The sequence below is a fragment of the Plecotus auritus genome (assembly GCF_963455305.1).
Source record: "Plecotus auritus genome assembly, chromosome: 15".
In the NCBI taxonomy this organism is placed as follows: Eukaryota; Metazoa; Chordata; class Mammalia; order Chiroptera; family Vespertilionidae; genus Plecotus; species Plecotus auritus.
Window position 1 is genome coordinate 12802200 of NC_137781.1, and position 17621 is coordinate 12819820.

Here is a 17621-nt window from a genome sequence, read left to right on the forward strand (position 1 = left end):
TATAGAGTTCAAAACCACGGTTATAAGGTTTTTCAAGAATTTTCTAGAAAAGGCCGATAAATTTAGTGAGACCCTCGAGGATATGAAAAAGGACCAACTAGAAATTAAACATATGCTGACTGAAGTAAAAAATATTATACAGAGACCTAACAGCAGACTAGAGGACCACAAGAATCAAGCAAAGATTTGAAATACAAGGACGCAAAAAACAGTCAACCGGAAAAACAAAAAGAAAAAAGAATCCAAAAATTTGAAGATAGTGTAAGGATCCTCTGGGACAACCTCAAGCGTACCAACATCCAAATTATGGAGGTGCCAGAAGAAGAGAGAGAGCAAGATAATGAAAACCTATTTGAAGAAATAATGACAGAAAACTTCCCCCACCTGGTGAAAGAAATAGACTTACAAGTCCAGGAAGCGCACAGAACCCCAAACAAAAGGAATCCAAAGAGGACCACACCAAGACACATCATAATGAAAATGCCAAGAGCAAAAGACCAAGAGAGAATATTAAAAGCAGCAAGAGAAAAACAGTTAATTACCTACAAGGGAGCACCCATACAATTGTCAGCTGATTTGTCAACAGAAACTATGCAGGCCAGAAGGGAGTGGCAAGAAATATTCAAAGTGATGAATAGCAAGAACCTACAACCAAGATTACTCTACCCAGCAAAGCTATCATTCAGAATTGAAGGGCAGATAAAGAGCTTCACAGATAAGAAAAAGCTAAAGGAGTTCATCACCACCAAACCAGTATTATATGAAATGCTGAAAGGTATTCTTTAAGAAGAGGAAGAAGAAGAAAAAGGTAAAGATAAATCAACATGTGAATCTAAAAATCAAGTGAATAAAAAATCTGATAAACAGAATAAACTGGTGAATATAATAGAATCAGGGGCATAGAAAGGGAGTGGACTGACAATTCTCGTGGGGAAAGGGGTGTGGGGGGTGCGGGAAGAGACTGGACAAAAAACATACACCTATGGATGAGGACAGTGCTGGGGTGGGAACCGGGTGGAGGGGAGCTATGGGGGGAAAAAGAGGAACAATTGTAATAATCTGAACAATAAAGATTTATTTAAAAAAAACTATCGATGGTTTTAGGTGAGCACCTACTGTGTGTCACTGTGGGCAGGAGTTTGCCATAAGCTTCCCTTTTGGTGGGGAGGTGAGCTGTATTTTGGCAAGTGAGAGGCTTATTCTGAAATATTAAGTTCTAATTGGAATATAATTTTTAAAGATTATGTAGATACGTGGCCTGAATGACCTAATAGTTTATTTATTATTTATTTTGTTAATCCTTACCCGGAGGTATTTCTTTTTTTTTTTTTTTTTTAAATATATTTTATTGATTTTTTACAGAGAGGAAGGGAGAGGGATAGAGAGTTAGAAACATCGATGAGAGAGAAACATCGATCAGCTGCCTCCTGCACACCTCCCACTGGGGATGTGCCCGCAACCAAGGTACGTGCCCCTGACCGGAATCGAACCTGGGACCTTCCAGTCCGCAGGCCGACGCTCTATCCACCGAGCCAAACCGGCCTCGGCTCGGAGGTATTTCTTTCATTGATTTTTAGAGAGTGGAAGGGTGAGGGAGAGGCAGGTTTATTGTACAGTCCAGATATGGGGCCGCTACCAGATATGTCAAAAGTAAATTTTCTGTGGTTTGCCTTTTCACTCTTTTAATGAACGGAGGCTCATAATTTTAATTTTAATCCAGTTCACTTTATCCGTGCATCTTCCATAGCTAGTGTTTTCTGTGTCCTGTTTAAGGACTCTTCCTCTGTTCCAAGGTCATGAAAAGTTCGCCTGTGTTTCCTTCTAGAAGCCTTTGTGCACTTTAGGTCTGTGATCCATTGCAAGTTAATTTTTTATCAGGAGAGAGTAGAGACCAAGGATGGATTTTACTCCAACATGGAAACCCAGTTGGCCCAGCACTGCATTGGAAAACAACAGTACACGTCTTTTGTCGTAGCGCCATCGTAAATCAGGGACTGTAACACAGGTCAGGTCCTGGATTGTCTGTCACTGGCTGTTAGTCTGTGCTGTAGCAGTGCCAGCGATTCCCGCAGCCTCCTGGGAAGTCCTGATGCCCGAGAGTGTGCGCTTCCTCCAGGCTCCTGGCCGTTACTGTGGGTTCTTCGCATTTCTGTCTGACAGACAGGATCAGCTTGTTAGTTCACACACACACAGCATCTCCTGAGTTTTATCTTGGAGTCTCTTGAATCTATAGATCAATTTGGAGGGAACTGAAATCTCAGTAATATTGAGTCTTGCAGACCATGAAATGCTGTGTCTCTCTATGTAGCTTGTCTTTATTTTCTCAGTAATATTTTGCATTTTCAGTGTATAAATTTTGAAATCTTTTGTTAGATTTATTACTAAACTAGAGTCCCAGTGCATGAAATTCATGTACAGGTAGGTCCCTAGTGGCTGCCGGCTGCTGGCGTGGCCTTCCTTCGTTCTGTGATGCCCCTGGTGGTCAGCACACGTCAGAGTGAGCGATCGAACTCCCAGTCCTCAGGATGAGGGGACACTTAGCATATTAGACTTCTATGTGTATACAAGGTACTGATGTTCTTCGGTGCTGTCACATGGTGTGTTTTTACCTCAATTTCCGATTGTTTGTTGCCAGCGTACAGAATTATAGTGGACTCCTGTACTGACCTCCTTCCGAGTAACCTTGACGCTCGCTCAGCGATGGTTGAGGTCTGCAGGTGCTCGGGGACTTTGTGCACACACCGCCACAACCATCTGTGCATTTCTCTCCCCGGCTTCCTTGCGTTTACACTGTGGTATGGCTTTTGTGAGCATATGTCACGATCACATTTTTAAATGAGAACAAGTCCTTTTGACATCGTGATAAAATAGTGGTTTATTTTTGGTTTAATGGCCACATTGGGAAAGTCAGCACCTATGCTGGTCACCAAATTTAGACTGAGTTTTGTTGGTCGCCAGCATTTAAAGCATTTGGGAGCCTGGGGGTGGTTCGCCTCTCGCGGTGCTGCTCCTGGGGCCTCCACTTGGTCACGGGAAGCCGCCTCAGGCAGGGGAACACTGTGACCCTGTAAGGCCTGACAGTGGGGCTTTCAGGGGGACACACAGAACTCTGTGTGATACTCGTCTTCCTGCCTGCGCACCGCCCGGCCCCCCCACCTCCGCCTCCCCCAAAGGAGCCACATCTGGCGGGACCAACAACGAAATAAACGGGAGCCTCGGGCTGCCGCTTGCCTGGGTTGAGGTGTTGCCCTAATTAGTCTAGATCAGTGGTCTGCAAACTCATTCGTCAACAGAGCCAAACAGCAACAGTACAATGATTGACATTTCTTTTGAGAGCCACATTTTTTAAACTTAAACTTCTTCTAACGCTACTTCTTCAAAATAGACTCGCCCAGGCCGTGGTATTTTGTGGAAGAGCCACACTCAAGGGGCCAAAGAGCCGCATGTGGCTCGCGAGCCGCAGTTTGCCGACCACGGGTCTAGATTAAGCAGAACAGTGGGAAACAGCAAAGGTTACTGCCTTGAAACCTTTTGCAGAAACTCATGGATTTCGGTTGACGGGGACTTGTGTTTTAGCTCCGGCGTGTGTGGCACAGAGAGCCCTGTGGCATTGTCTCCAGGGCCTCTTCCTCCCGGGTAGCAGCAAGCCGAGCAGTCATAAGGCCTCGTTATCAGAAACACAGGAGGAGGCTTGTGGCCTTGGCGTGCGGATTGTTTCCTGTTTTCTCTCTGACATCAGACGTTCAGTCAGGCCAAGTGCATCCTAGTGCCTGGAACCGAGGGAAGCAGAGCTGGCTCGTTAGGATGGGAAGGAAGCTCAGCGACCGGGTAGTTCTGCTCCTACCCCCTCACCATGCAGCTGTGCACACGGAGGCCTTGGGGAGGGGGGGTGGAGGGAAGACATGGAGCCCTGGCTCAAGACAGGTGCCCGAGGCTGTGCTGGCCCTAATCTCTGCTCGTGGGATCTCCCCACAGTGGCCAGCCAGAGACGACACTCCTCCATGGCCCGGATCCACTCCATGACCATTGAGGCGCCCATCACCAAGGTGAGGAGTTCGTGGCCCGTCTCCACTGAGCAGGATTGCTTCCAATGAGAACCAGGGGCCCGCAGCAGTAACAGCGCCCTCCTGGCCATGGAGCCCTTCCTCTGGAGAGAGGACGGGTGGCAGGAACAGCTGGCTGGTCTTGGGTTGGCCCTGAGCACCAGGCAGCCTGACTCTGGTTGCTTTCCCGTTGTTTGAAGGCTGTGACCCTCGTGTCTTTTCTTCCCATGCTGTAGGTGATCAATATCATCAATGCTGCCCAGGAGAACAGTTCCGTGCCTGTGACGGAAGCCTTAGACCGTGTCCTGGAAATTCTGAGAACCACTGAGCTGTATTCACCGCAGTTTGGGGTGAAGGACGAGGATCCTCACGCCAACGACCTCATTGGGGGCCTGATATCTGTAAGTGCGCTGGGGCTAATACACGGGGCTCGCCCACCTGCCGCCTCCGCCCAGGGCTTGGCGTGGAGCGAGGAGGCAGACAGTCTGCCGAGCCATGGCTCCATTTTTGCTTAAAGGTCCTACGAGCAATTTACTTAAATAAAACTTAATTGTTTTAAAGGTTTTGAAAACGGGGGCAGAAAAAAAGAAAAAAGCTCGATGCTGAATAGAAACAGAAAGAGGCCCCAGGGGACGGGCCCAGTTTCCCTTGACTCCCTGCACAGTCTGGTGGCTTCACAGGGAGAATGGCCTTGTGCCGTGGGCGCGTGAGGGGTCCCACGTGCCTCTTCGGCCCGTCTTGGATAGAGGTCTCACACGGGAAGAACAGCTGTGTGGAAAACAGATCAGGCTATCACTATCTGTCATCTTTGTGTTGGGCAGAAATAAAACTTACAGTTCCTGCTTTCTGAAGTCACTTGACATCTTTTTTTTTTTTTTAAACATATTTTATTGATATTTCACAGAGAGGAAGGGAGAGGGATAGAGAGCTAGAAACATCGATGAGAGAGAAACATCGATCAGCTGCCTCCTGCACACCTCCCACTGAGGATGTGCCTGCAACCAAGGTACATGCCCTTGACCGGAATCGAACCCGGGACCCTTCAGTCCGCAGGCCGACGCTCTATCCACTGAGCCAAACCGGTTTTGGCTCACTTGACATCTTAAACATCGGGCTGTAGGCAGGTTCTGGTACCCGCCTAAGCCCAATTTTCATGACAGGAGGACTGCAGAGAGAGCGAGGTTCCCGGTGATGGGAATGTGTGTTGAGACTAATGTCTAACATGGGTCTGGCCTACTGACAGGCCCCCCTGCCGTGCGGGGGGGGGGGGCAGGGCCACAGGACGGGGGGTGGGGAGAGAGGCCACAGTGAAAGAGGGGGCTGCTACAGGGCCTGGGAGCCGCTCACCCAGGCTCTGCTGTGCGGAGTCGGGCGCTTGGAGGGCCAGGAAGAGTGTAGCTTTTTCCAGAGGACACGGAAGCCTCGTGCCCCTTAGGGTGAGGAGGATGGGGGCGGGAAATGGTGGGGAAGAGGGGCGTTGTCCTAAGAAACCAAACCGTCTGGAGTGCTAGCAGGAATGCCGGGTCTTGGGGCCTCCCAACTGCCTAGCGCCAGGCGATGGAAGGGACGGGCCCTGGGGGTGCGTGAGGGAGTCTGCCCTACTGCCCTCAGGGAACAACTGTCTGGGGGCGCCAAGAAGTAAAGAACAGCTGTGACCTCTCTCTCGTCTCCTTGATTTCCATCAGGATGGCTTTCGAAGACTCTCTGGGAACGAGTATGCTCTCTCAACAAAGAGTGAGTTTTCCTTATGTTCACATTGCAGTCCAGTTTAGGTGAAGTTAGTTTCCCCTCTGTAAGGCATTTCTCGGTTTGTCCTAAAAGCCCTGAACCCGCACTGCGCCCTTGGGAATGTTTGCACGTAGAGCCTGCTAACGCCGTCCTCTCCCCAGACCTGCAGCAAGTCCCGAGCGGCTTATTCACCCCCGTGTCCCTTCACGACGTCCCACCGCGGATAGCTCAGGCCATGGAGAACGAGGACGACTGGGACTTCAATATTTTTGAACTGGAGGCTGCCACTCAGAAAAGGTGAGCCCACTTGGCGCTCAGCGAACAGCTCGATGCCAAGGGCTGGAGCGGAGAGAGCCCCGAGGAGTGGGTTTTGCACAGAGCTGGTCCCTGGTCCCGGGGCGGCGGCTCAGGAAGGAGTAGCCAGGCCGCGGGTGCCCGAGTGTCACCAGGGCCAGGCCTCGCGAGGGGTCCGTGGGAAGCCAGGGAAGAGGGCCTGGTCACGACCCGAGGAGACAGCAGACTCGGAAGCATGAGACTGAGCAAGTGGCTGACTTCTCCAAAGAGCAGGCGTTTTCCTGTAAGACACAGGTGTTGGTTTCTCCTGTAGGTAGGGATATGTTGGGATCGCAGCAAAGCGCCCCACACAGAGCCTGGAACCAAAGTGACAGCTATACCAACACCCGTCCGAGGAGAGCTAGCCCCAGGCCTCGGGTGCTGTGTTGGCGACAGGCATGGCGACGGGGTGTGATGGCAGTCGAGGGAGCGTGGGACTGCCTTTACTCCTGCACCTGCTGGGAAAGGACTGTTAACCAAGCGGGGCTGACGGGGCTCACAGGAGGCGTGTCACGGAGCTGGTGCTGGCCAGGCCGCCCTTCAGATGGAGGGCAGGGCAGTCAGGGGAGGCACGCTCCCTTGGGATCACCAGGAGACAGCCGTCAGGTCGCACCTCAATCTGGGTGCACTGTCCCCACGGCAGCCCTGCCTGCCTTTGCTCATGGTCACTGTGAGGCAGCCGCGGGTACATTCTCCTTCCACGTCCCCGGCGCGGCAGAGACCGCGGAAGAGAAAACCCACGACGGACAGAGCTTCAGCTCCGGTTGACGCTCCAGTGACCAGGCTGCCACGTGAATCGGGCTCAGGCAGGTCAGCTCAGGTCCTGCCAGCCGGTCGCCTCTGGGCACTGCCTCAGCCAAGCCAGATTTCTTGACCTTCGGACCAAGCCGGGTCATGGATTGGCCGGTTGCTCACCTTCTAAGGGGAACCTCCTCATAGACAGTCCACCTGCCGACTGTCGGGACCATCAGAGGGCGGGTGACTGTCTGCTCTTGTGGGGTCGTTGGAAACTGCTATATACTCAGGCAGGGTCCCAGCCAGTGGCACAGGCACAAAGGAGAAGGTCGGGTTCAAGGCGGCACCCGTTGAGCTTGGCTGCAAACACACTAGTTTTGAGGAGCCGAGCGCAGCCCCCGCCCAGTGTGCCGGCTCCCAGGAGGCAGGGCCCCGCTGCCTCGCCCTCTGACGTCTGACTCGGGCTTGCTGTTTGGGGTCTAGCACTTTGCTTTCCTGCTGTGACTGTTTCTCCTTACAGGCCTTTGATTTTTCTTGGTCTCAAAATCTTCGCTCGCTTCGGGGTCTGTGAATTCTTGAAGTGCTCGGAGACGACGCTGCGGCTGTGGCTGCAGACTATTGAGGCCCATTACCACTCCTCCAACCCCTACCACAACTCCACCCATGCTGCCGACGTGCTCCACGCCACTGCCTACTTCCTCTGCCAGGAAAGGGTCAAGGTGCGCTGTGTGGGCTGTCTGCTCCCCCCAGTTCCATGCAGTGTGGCTGCTCAGGAGTGACCCCCGTGTGCGGCCTGGAACGGGAAGGCTGCGGCCACAGGGGCCCGCGCCGTGGCACTGGGCAGTCATAGTGTCCATTCTGGACGTGACCCAGCCGTTCCACAGACGTACGAGGACGGGATTGGTCCCCAGGGAGAAAGGCAACAAGAACAGGAGGGGCTGTGATTCACGCCTCTCTGCTGAAGACGGCTGCGTTTGGGCAAGTCCTTAACTTGTGTGAGTGACAGTCCAGTAACGTTCCCTAAAAAACATGCACAGATACAGCTTTCACAGTAGCGACAGGGAAACTGGGTTTGCTCAACAAGATGCTTTTCTCAGAAATCTGAGCTCTTACCTTGAAGTAGGAGGGCAGGAAGAGAACCATACAGAGTCCTCACTCGGTGCCGTGCGGTTTCTAAAAGATCTCTCGCTTTCAGCAAACGTTAGACTCAGTGGACGAGGCCGCCGCCCTCATCGCAGCTGCCGTCCACGACCTGGACCACCCGGGGAGGACCAACCCGTTCCTGTGCAACGCGGGCAGCGCGCTGGCCGTGCTGTACAATGACTGCGCCGTGCTGGAGAGCCACCACGCGGCCCTGGCCTTCCAGCTGACCACCAGGGACGACAAGAGCAACATCTTCAAGAACATGGAGAGGTGAGGATAACGAGAAAGGGTGCTGGTCCCTCCCTCTCTCTCCACACACCATATACTGCTCACCCATTTGGAGTGCACGGTGGTCTTTATTCAGAGGGGTGCAGCCCTGACCGCCATCACTTTTAGGACGTTTTCATCCTCCGCTCAAAATATCAAACTCAGCCTGGCCCGTTTGGCTTAGTGCACAGAGCGTCGGCCTGTGGACTGAAGGGTCCCGGGTTTGAGTCTAGTCAAGGGCATGTACCTCAGTTGTAGGCTCCTTCTCGGGCCAGGCCCTGATCAGGGCTCATGCAGGAGGCAACCAATGGATGTGTTTCTCTCACATCGATGTTCCTCTCTGTCTTTCCCTCTCTCCCCCATTCACCCTAAAAGTCAATGAAAAAATATCGAGTGAGAATTAAAATAAATAAAATATCAAACTCATTAGCAGTCACTCCTCACTCACCCAGCCCTCCAGCCCAAGGCCACCACTGACCAGTTCCGTCTCCATGGATTGGCCAGTTCTAGACAATTAGTGAAGGGAAGCATCCCCACTGCGTGGGCTTTCTGACTGGCTTCCTCACTCAGCACAGCTCCTTTGCACCCTAACACTTGACAAGGAAGGGGAATGCTGACGTCTGGAGCCTTTAGACATTCAGAGCGCCTATCACCTGCCTGGGACACTCCCTCTGCCCAGCAAGTGTCTCCTCGGCTCGGTCCACACGTTACTTCCCTGGACCCTCAAACTCATTAGTCCCAAGTCCCTTTTGTGGCGCTTACCACATTTTTCATTATTTGTCTAATGTCTGATTCGATTCTTTTTAAAAGTTTTTTATTGACTGACTAGATTGAAAATTCATGCACTCGGAGCCGGGGGCGGGGGACCCTCAGCCCGGCCTGCAACCTCTCGCAGTCCAGGAGCCCTCGCTCCTTACCGCCGCCTCGGAGGCAGGAGAGGCACTTGCCTGGCTTCTGGCTGAGTGGTGCTCCCCCTGGGAACACACTGACTACTAAGGGGCAGCTCGTGCATTGAGCATCTGCCCCCTGGTGGTCAGTGCGCATCATAGCGACTGGTTGTTTGCCATTTGGCCAATTTGCATATTCCCCTTTTATTACATAGGATAGGATTTTAGAGAAACGTCGATGTGTTGTCCCACTTACTGATGTACTCACTGGTTGGTTTTTTGTATGTGCTCTGACGGGGATCAAACCTGAGCCTTGGCGTGTGGGATGACGCTCTAACCAGCGGAGCTCCCAGCAGGGCCGAGCAGATTCCTAAGGCCTGTAAGATCATGGGCCTCATGTTCCCACTGGCCCCTTGGTGTCTAGTGATAGGGACTGAACACCAGGGGGAGAAGGAAAACGTATTCTGTCACGAGAAATACGGGGTGGGCAAAAGTACGTTTATTCTTGTATGTCTGTTTGTTAATTATTGAATTATTTCCCATATGAACAGCTGTACTTAAAGTACGTATTCATTTGGATTTTTGAGAAAAGTTTTAATGCGGGATTTTATAAAAAAGAGACTCCTAATTGTACTCAACTCCCTTTTGCACGTTCCAGCATTTCAGAGCGGATTTAGAGTAGGTTTTATTCAGTTACTTGTGTGTGGATGCGTACGGATCAGTCACCCCAGGAAAAGGACACCAGGCTCTGACCACTGACCGTTTCCGGGGAAAGGAACGGAGTGACTGGAGAAAAGGGCAGAATGCAAGTTTCATTTCACAGTCTCTGCACCTTTTGAGGTTTTCATTATATGGTTGCGTCCTCAGAAAATAGAAATTTGAAAGTAATTAGAAGCCAGTGCTGGGAAGCGGCGTTGAGCACTCCCTGGGCGTGTTCAGCCATCAGGGCTGCGTTTCTGGGCACGAAAGCCGTTGGGTCCTCGTGTGGGGCACATTCTTCATAACCACAGGCTCCGGTTCACGGAGACGGGGCTCTGCTCACCCCGCGACCTCTTTTCTTCATTCTGAGCACCGGGTGCCTGACACAGGGATGACGACGTCATGGACGCTGCATCTGGAAGGTCTTGCCTTAAGCGTCTGATTTTAACTTCTGTTGGGGTTTCCCTTGCTAATGATCGGGGTGCTCGCCTGTAACTTGCCCATTCTTCTAAAGTGCGCCTCCCAGTGATGTCAGGACTTTAGCCCCAGGGGACACACGTGCCGGGTCACAGACTGGTTTCAGGAGTCGCTGCCTGTCTGGTCTGGGTGTGTGATCAGTAGCGGCCTCTCGTTTGTCGTCTGAAACAGGAATGAGTACCGGACGCTGCGCCAGGCCATCATCGACATGGTCTTGGCCACGGAGATGACAAAGCACTTTGAGCACGTCAACAAGTTTGTCAACAGCGTCATCAAGCCCTTGGCAGAGCTGGAGGAGAGCGAGGTTAGGGGGACCGGCTGCCGGGGGACCTGCGCGGGGCTCCCCCCCGTGTTGTTGGCTCCTCAAGTTTGTCAACCCTCACGATGGATCTAGGGGAGATTTTACAAAAAGCACCGATTCTTTCCTAGATCCTCTTCCTCCGAGGCCCCCGTATGCCCCCCACCTCGCTCTATGCACCGAAGCCCTTGCTGCCAGCACCCCGTCCTGTGAGGCTAGGACCCCAGTTTATCTCTGCGCTCCTGTCTCTCCAGCTTATTACCCTTTTCACGTCCTGTCGAGGATTCAGCTCCCTTCACTGGTCTCCCTGTCTGTCAGCCCGCCTTTGACTCCCCCTTCCCAAGGATGCAGACGCCCCTGCCCGGCCCCCAGGACAGAGCTGGTTGTGGCCTGTACCTGGTCCTGCTCCCTGCCCGCCACAGAGAGAAACCACATACGGTGCCTCGTGCTCGCAGTGGGGCCAGGCCAGTGAGGCGGGGCGCGGCACCCGGGGCCACTTTGATCGCTCTGAATGTCCATGTTCTAGGAGAGCGATCCAGACCCTGACGCCATACACACGATGCTCAGGGCTCCAGAGAACCGGACTCTGATCAAGCGGATAATGATCAAGTGCGCTGACGTGTCCAACCCCTGCCGGCCCTTGGAGCAGTGCATCGAGTGGGCTGCACGCATCTCGGAGGAGTATTTTTCTCAGGTAAGACACTGCCTCTTACGTGCCTCCATTTTCACTTCCCTGTGGTGGGGCCGTATCTGTGGGGGTGGCCGTAGATTCGCTCTCACCAGTCACAGCCTCTCAGTTCTGAGCACAGGTTACACCCCATTCACTCAGCCACTGACCTGTCTCAGCACCGAGGAGCCCGTCCCCCACGTGACAGCCCTTCCCGCTCTCGCTGACGGCGTGAGGGTGCATCGGTGTAACTGTGTTGAGGACCCGAGGTCCTGGACAAGGTCACAGGCGAAGGGCCCCTGCCACTTCTCACAGACCTTCTGTGGTCGGGTGGATCCAGCCTGGCCCTGCACTTGGGAAGTATTTTTGGGATGTAATGATGTAAAGCCTAGATAAATTCCATTTCTTCCATCAGTTCAGTGCAGGAGAGAGCAGAGAGGATCAATGGAATGAAAAAGTCTAAATATTGAGTGCTCAATCCTACACCCTCTCCGTGTTAAACATCCTCTTTTTTAGGAATAACACAAACATCCTCTTTTTTAGGAATAACACAAAATTCCTTAATCTGACCACGGTTCCAACATGCAACAGCCAAAACCAATGGCCGTGCCAGTCCCTGTATTTCTTTCTGTCCCCCTTGATATTCTGTTCCTAGTGAACCTCGGGCACCTCTCCCTCCCTCCTGTCAGTGTACGGTGATCTCGCCTCACCCAGTGGCCACTTCCTCCTGGATCCGCCCAGTCAATCCCGATCAGCACTGGCAGCTTCCGTGTTCTGCCTGACCCTGGCGGCAGGAGGCAGGGAAGGGCTTGTTATAAAACCTGTAGTCCTGTGCAGTGATGTGCAGCCTCACTCACCGCTCACCCACAGCAGGCCCAGCCCTGCCAGCTCCGTGCCTGCTAAGCGCCCTGTGGAGTGCACCATTTTTACCTGTCAGAGGTGCAGTTAGCATTGTCTTACGGTCCGGCATGCCCCACAGGCTGGTGGCGTAGGGACGGCAGCTGTGTCACCGAGGCCTGTGTACACGCGCTCTGTGACGTTCTCCTAACGACGCGTGAGTGCACATAAAGCGCTTCACCACCGAGCTGATGTTCGTCTGTTTTACTGCACGGATCTCAGGGTGTTCAGAATCTTCCCAAATAAGATAACGTGGCCAGAGGCGAGAACAGCCACCAGTCCCCGTGCTGTGAGGGGCGGTCTCCCACCCCTGCGTCCTGTGGCTGGGGGCAGGGTGGCAGGTAGTGGGCGCAGGTGCCATCGGAATCTTAACTGCGGAGCTTCAACAAGAGGCTTCCAGGGGCTGAGAACGTGGTGTGTCCTGGGCCCTCCTGGCACAGAGCAGGCCCCACTCTGGGAACAGCTGGCGGCAGGTGCTCGCAGTCGGCTTCTCACCACTCGCTCCCTGGGCTCGGAGTGGAGCAGGCACTGAGACTTGTAATTCTGGTATTTTCTGCTCTGCAGACCGATGAGGAAAAGAAGCTGGACTTACCTGTGGTGATGCCAGCTTTTGACCGAAACACCTGCAGCATCCCCAAGTCCCAGATCTCCTTCATCGACTACTTCGTCACCGACATGTACGATGCCTGGGACGGTAAGGACTCCAGAGGCCTGTCCTAAATGTCGGAACGGTGCAGCAAGTAGCACCTGCTGTGTTCTGCGTGTGACTCCAGGTGATGCTTGGGGGCTTAGACTTTCCAGAAAGACTGAGATGAACACGCTATCGCCTGGGGCATTTTGTGCACATCCTCGTTAACTGCCCCCTCCAAGGGGGGCGTTATACCCGTTTCAGAGACTTGAACTGGGGCCACACAGCGAGTAGCAGAGAAACTAGGACTCACAACCACGAACACTGACTCCACACCCCACGGTGTTCCTGGAGCCGTTTGCTCCCAGCCGCGGGTCCCTGACAGGCACATCCTTTCCCGCAAAAGGGCCCGTCAGGGGAGGTTTCGCAGCAGAGAGGACCCACTAAAGACCCCCTGGGAAGCTGCTCTGCCCGCCACAGGACTGCACGTAGGGGAAGGGCTGCAGGGAAGGCAGATGTGGTCTGCAGTGCAAGGTGGGGGCGGGGGGGGGGGGGGGGGAGCGCCAGCGCGAGAGGTCCTCACAGCCTGCTGCCTCCTGGCCACACCGTAAGGTGGGGGCTCTCGATGCTGTCCTGACACCCCAGCCCCAAAGGTCCCGGTTAGGGTGACTAAGCAGAAGTGCTCCCTGCTTTACTGATCAGAGTTGTCAGCTGAGCAAGTCCTGGAGGAGCTGCTGGCCTGAGTGCAGGACTTGCCTTTGGGACACCTGGGCTCTTAGCGTTCCGCGGGTGCCAGTCCTAGCCCTCCTTCCGAATGCTCTCTCCTTAGAAAGCCCAAAGCTCTAAGCTGAGGCTGTGAGAAGACCTCACATCCCCCTATCTCTTCAGACTTTGTAGACCTACAGGAGTTACTGCAGCATCTGGACAACAATTTTAAATACTGGAAAGGACTCGACGAGAGGAAGCTGCGGGGCCTCCGACCACCTCCGGAACCAAAATAGTATGTGAACCCTCTTCCTTGTGTTTTTAAAATATATTTTTATTGATTTCAGAGAGGAAGGGAGATGGAGAGAGAGAGAGAAACATCAATGATAAGAGAATATCATTGATCAGCTGCCTCCTGCCCGCCCTACACTAGAGATTGAGCCCACAACCCAGATATATGCCCTAACTGGGAATCGAACCCATGACCTCCTGGTTCATAGGTCGGTGCTCAAACCACTGGGCTGCGCAGTATTATACAGAATGAGAAAAGGAGGCAGCTGGGTAGTCGGTGAGAGCCACATTTTGTGGCCAACATTGACCTCAGACTCACTGTGGGCAGAGGGTTCCTACCTTTACCACTGTCACGTTCACCCACCTCCTACACCTTTGCCACCTCGATCCTCACTACTTTCCTTAGGAAAGTGTGGATCCAGGTGGAGGAGGTCAGGTACTGAAGGTTGTGGTGAAAAGGGGTGTTGGTGGTAAAGTTGGTTCAGGTCAAGATGAAGGAGGTGAAAATGGTGAATCTCAAGGTGCTGAAAGTCATTGTGAAGGTCAAGTTGAAAGCAGCAAAGGTAAAGGAGATGAAGGGGTCAAATGTGGTCAAGGTTGCAATAGTGAAGGAGGTGAGTGATGAAGGTCAAGGTGAAAATGGAAAAGTTCAATTGAGGATGAAAGTGAGGGAGTAAAGGTGGTGAAATTCAAAATGAGGGTAATATGGTGAATGTGATGCAGATCAAGGTGAAGAAGAAGGTAGAGGTAGTGAATGTGATGTTGAAGGTGGCAACAGTGAAGGAGGTGGTTGAAGGTCAATGTGAAGTGGCCACTGTGAAAATGTAGGTGGTAAAAATGGCAAGGAGAAGGTGGTAAGGTTAAGTTCAAAGTGAGGGCAAAGGTGGTGAAAGTCAAGTGCAACAGAGGTTGCCATGGAGAAGGAACAGTGTGAAGATAGTGTCGAGGAAGGTTGCAGCAGTGAAGGAGGTGAGTGAAAGGAAAGGTGGCGGTGAAGGCAGTGAAGATCACGTAGCAGGTGGAAAAGATAAAAGGTGTGAATATGAAGTTCAAAGTGAGGGTGAAGGTAGTGAAAATAGTTCAATTTGGTGGAAGGTGACGGTGGTGACATGATCAAGGTGGGGAAGTGTACTTCAAGGTGAAGGTATAGGTGGCAAAGGTAGGTTGCATCAGGGAAGGAATTGGGTGAAGGTGGTGCTGCTCAGGATGAAAGAGGTGAAGGTGCTGAAGGGTCAAGTGTAGATGGTGAAAATGGTAAGGAAGGTGGTGATGGGGCAGGTGTTGAAAGAGAACGTGGTGAAGGTAAAGGTGAAGTTGATATGCAAAGATGAAGGCGGTAAATGTGAAAATGAAAGTGAAGGTGAAGGGGGTAAGAGGTGAAACTCGGGTTAACAGTGGTGTAGTAGGTGGGTGAAGGTCAGGGGAATGGTGAAGTTCAAAGTGAGGGTGAGGATGGTGAAGGTTTGAATATCAAAGTGAAGGGTGCAATGGCAAAGGAGGTGTGTGGAGGTGAAGGTTATGAAAGTGAAGAAGGTGGCCACAACCGGTTTGGCTCAGTGGATAGAGCGTCGGCCTGCGGACTGAGGGGTCCCGGGTTCGGTTCCGGTCAGGGGCATGTACCTTGGTTGCGGGCACATCCCGCGTGGGGGGTGTGCAGGAGGCAGCTGATCGATGTTTCTCGCTCTCTATCCCTCTCCCTTCCTCTCTGTAAAAAAATCAATAAAATATATTAAAAAAAAAAAAAAAAGTGAAGAAGGTGAGGGAATGTTGTTTCTGTTGAGGTGGGTGAAGGTAAAGGTTACATGAGTAAAAGATGTGTTGAAGGTGATGAAGTCAAAGTGAGTGTGTCGGTGGTGAAAGTGGTAAAGTTCGTTAAGGTGATGGTGTGAAAGTCAAGTGAAGGTAGTGAATGTTGCATCAGTGAAAGTAAAGTAGTTAATTTGAAATTGAGATGAAGGTAGTGAAGGAGGTGACAGGGATGCAGGTCAAGGTGAATATAGCCCTGGTGAGGGTGAAGGTGTTGAAATTGAAGGTGAAATTCAAAGCAAGAGTGAAGATGGTGAAGGGGGCAAAGATGAAAGGTGTGGACAGGTAAAGGTGATGCACATGATGTTCAAGGTTGAGATGGATGAAGATGGTCAAAGTGAAGGTGGTGGGTAGTGAAGGAGAAGGGTGAAGTAGGTGAAGGTGAATATATTGAAGGTCAGGGTGAAAGTTGTGAAGGAACTGAAAACCTCTCAAACTTACCCTGAAACCCTGCATGTGGCAAACAGTTTCTCACAGGGTTCAGCACTGGGAACACCTTATGGCATTCTAACCTTTTCCCACATCACAGAAGGTACAGTCACTCCGGAATGCTACTGATGGTTACTTCAAGCACAGATTTTGAGGAGGATTACTAATACCAATTATTAAAGTGTTGGTTACAACTTCAATATTTTCTAAGAGTTTAAAAATACTTGAAAGCCAACTTTAAATGGTATGACCAAATTTACATGATTCATGTTCATTAAATATATAATGTGTACTTATTTTCATAACAAATTAATCCTCACATGCGTACGGATTTTAGAGAGGCAGGGAGAGGGAGAGAGACATCTGTTGGTTGCCTTCCACCCCAACACGGAATCAGACCTGCAGCCTTTTGGTGTTGGGAGGATGCTCATACCCACCGTGCCACACCCACCAGGGCCCTAGAGAGATATGTGTACGCGTGAAATTTTTATCCGATTTATGCTAATCAGGAAACCCTGGTTCTACAGGAGAAGGCTCCTTCTATATGGAAACTGGACCTCTAAAACTGCTCTACTCGCCTGATGTACTTTGCCAGTGATTCTACAAATTAAGAGAAATTAGGACTGAACACTTTTTTCAAAAAATTTTATTAATGACTTTTCCAGAAGTTTGCCTTACTTTGTAGTGTTTATACCAAATATTGTCATAGAAACATAGCAGAATATTTACTAAATTGACTTTTTTAAACCAATCTGTTTTTATCTTCCATGGTAATTTTAAATTCTAGATATTTATAAAGGTTCTGTATCTTCACACTTTCAATAAATGTAGTACTATAAAAAATGATGACACACCAAAGTACTTATTTCATTTTAAACTTACACTGCTTTTTTTCCAAGATAAAAATGAAATTAAACTATTTGTTTGTAAGAATTCACGTGTCACCTTTTCTTTGGTGTTTTATAAGACTGACAATATTTCATGTTTTTCGCCCTCTGAATGAAGAAGACTCCTTTATTGACAGAAAAGATTAATAGTTTAATGACTATTTCAACGTCACAAAAGGTCATGAATATGTTGAAAAGTTCTCAGAACTACCTTTAAGTCACCACATGGATATCAAGCACCCTGAAGAGATGACAGGGCCACCCCACAGGGGGGTCTCTTATGGAAAGAAAGACCCCGTTTTCCTGTTGGTAAGTGTAGGAACTCGGTCATGGGGAGGTAAGGGAGCAGCCAAGCACTGTCTGGAATCTGCACCACATACGTGAAGAGAGGAAACCTTAAGGTAAGCCAACGTAGTTTACAGAACAACAGGGAGATTTCAAAAAGGACCACATAGACATTCTAATATGAAGAACATCATCATCGAAACCAACACACCTCTACAGGTTTAACAGAAGATGAGATTTTATTAAACACAGAACCAGTGAATCAGAAGGCTTAAGGTATTCATCATGCAGCAGGGAGAGATTAAAAACAGAAGTTAAAACAGACATGTTTTCCAAAAGGGGAGAATACGTATGGACATGCACCACCCAAAGGAACCCTAAGAGGCCTTCAGGGTTTGACAGACATAACTCCTCAG

At 51.1% G+C, this 17621-nt stretch overlaps 1 protein-coding gene across 2 annotated transcripts in view; it reads left to right on the forward strand.

The window, feature by feature from the left end:
- PDE8A (phosphodiesterase 8A) overlaps positions 1 to 16964 on the forward strand; it is a 101973-nt gene extending 85009 nt beyond the window's left edge. Inside the window, exons 13-23 of one of the 2 annotated variants that reach the window (XM_080651499.1) lie at positions 3976 to 4046; positions 4280 to 4444; positions 5729 to 5777; positions 5933 to 6068; positions 7360 to 7558; positions 8035 to 8252; positions 10484 to 10616; positions 11137 to 11304; positions 12739 to 12868; positions 13691 to 13802; positions 16561 to 16964. In XM_080651499.1, coding sequence (XP_080507625.1) covers positions 3976 to 4046; positions 4280 to 4444; positions 5729 to 5777; positions 5933 to 6068; positions 7360 to 7558; positions 8035 to 8252; positions 10484 to 10616; positions 11137 to 11304; positions 12739 to 12868; positions 13691 to 13802; position 16561 — 1382 coding nt within the window. In that variant the 3' untranslated portion in view covers positions 16562 to 16964. Of the gene's footprint in view, positions 1 to 3975; positions 4047 to 4279; positions 4445 to 5728; positions 5778 to 5932; positions 6069 to 7359; positions 7559 to 8019; positions 8253 to 10483; positions 10617 to 11136; positions 11305 to 12738; positions 12869 to 13690; positions 13803 to 16560 lie in introns of both variants that reach the window. The other variant, XM_080651498.1, reaches the window with a different exon arrangement.
- The last annotated feature ends 657 nt before the right edge of the window (positions 16965 to 17621 follow it).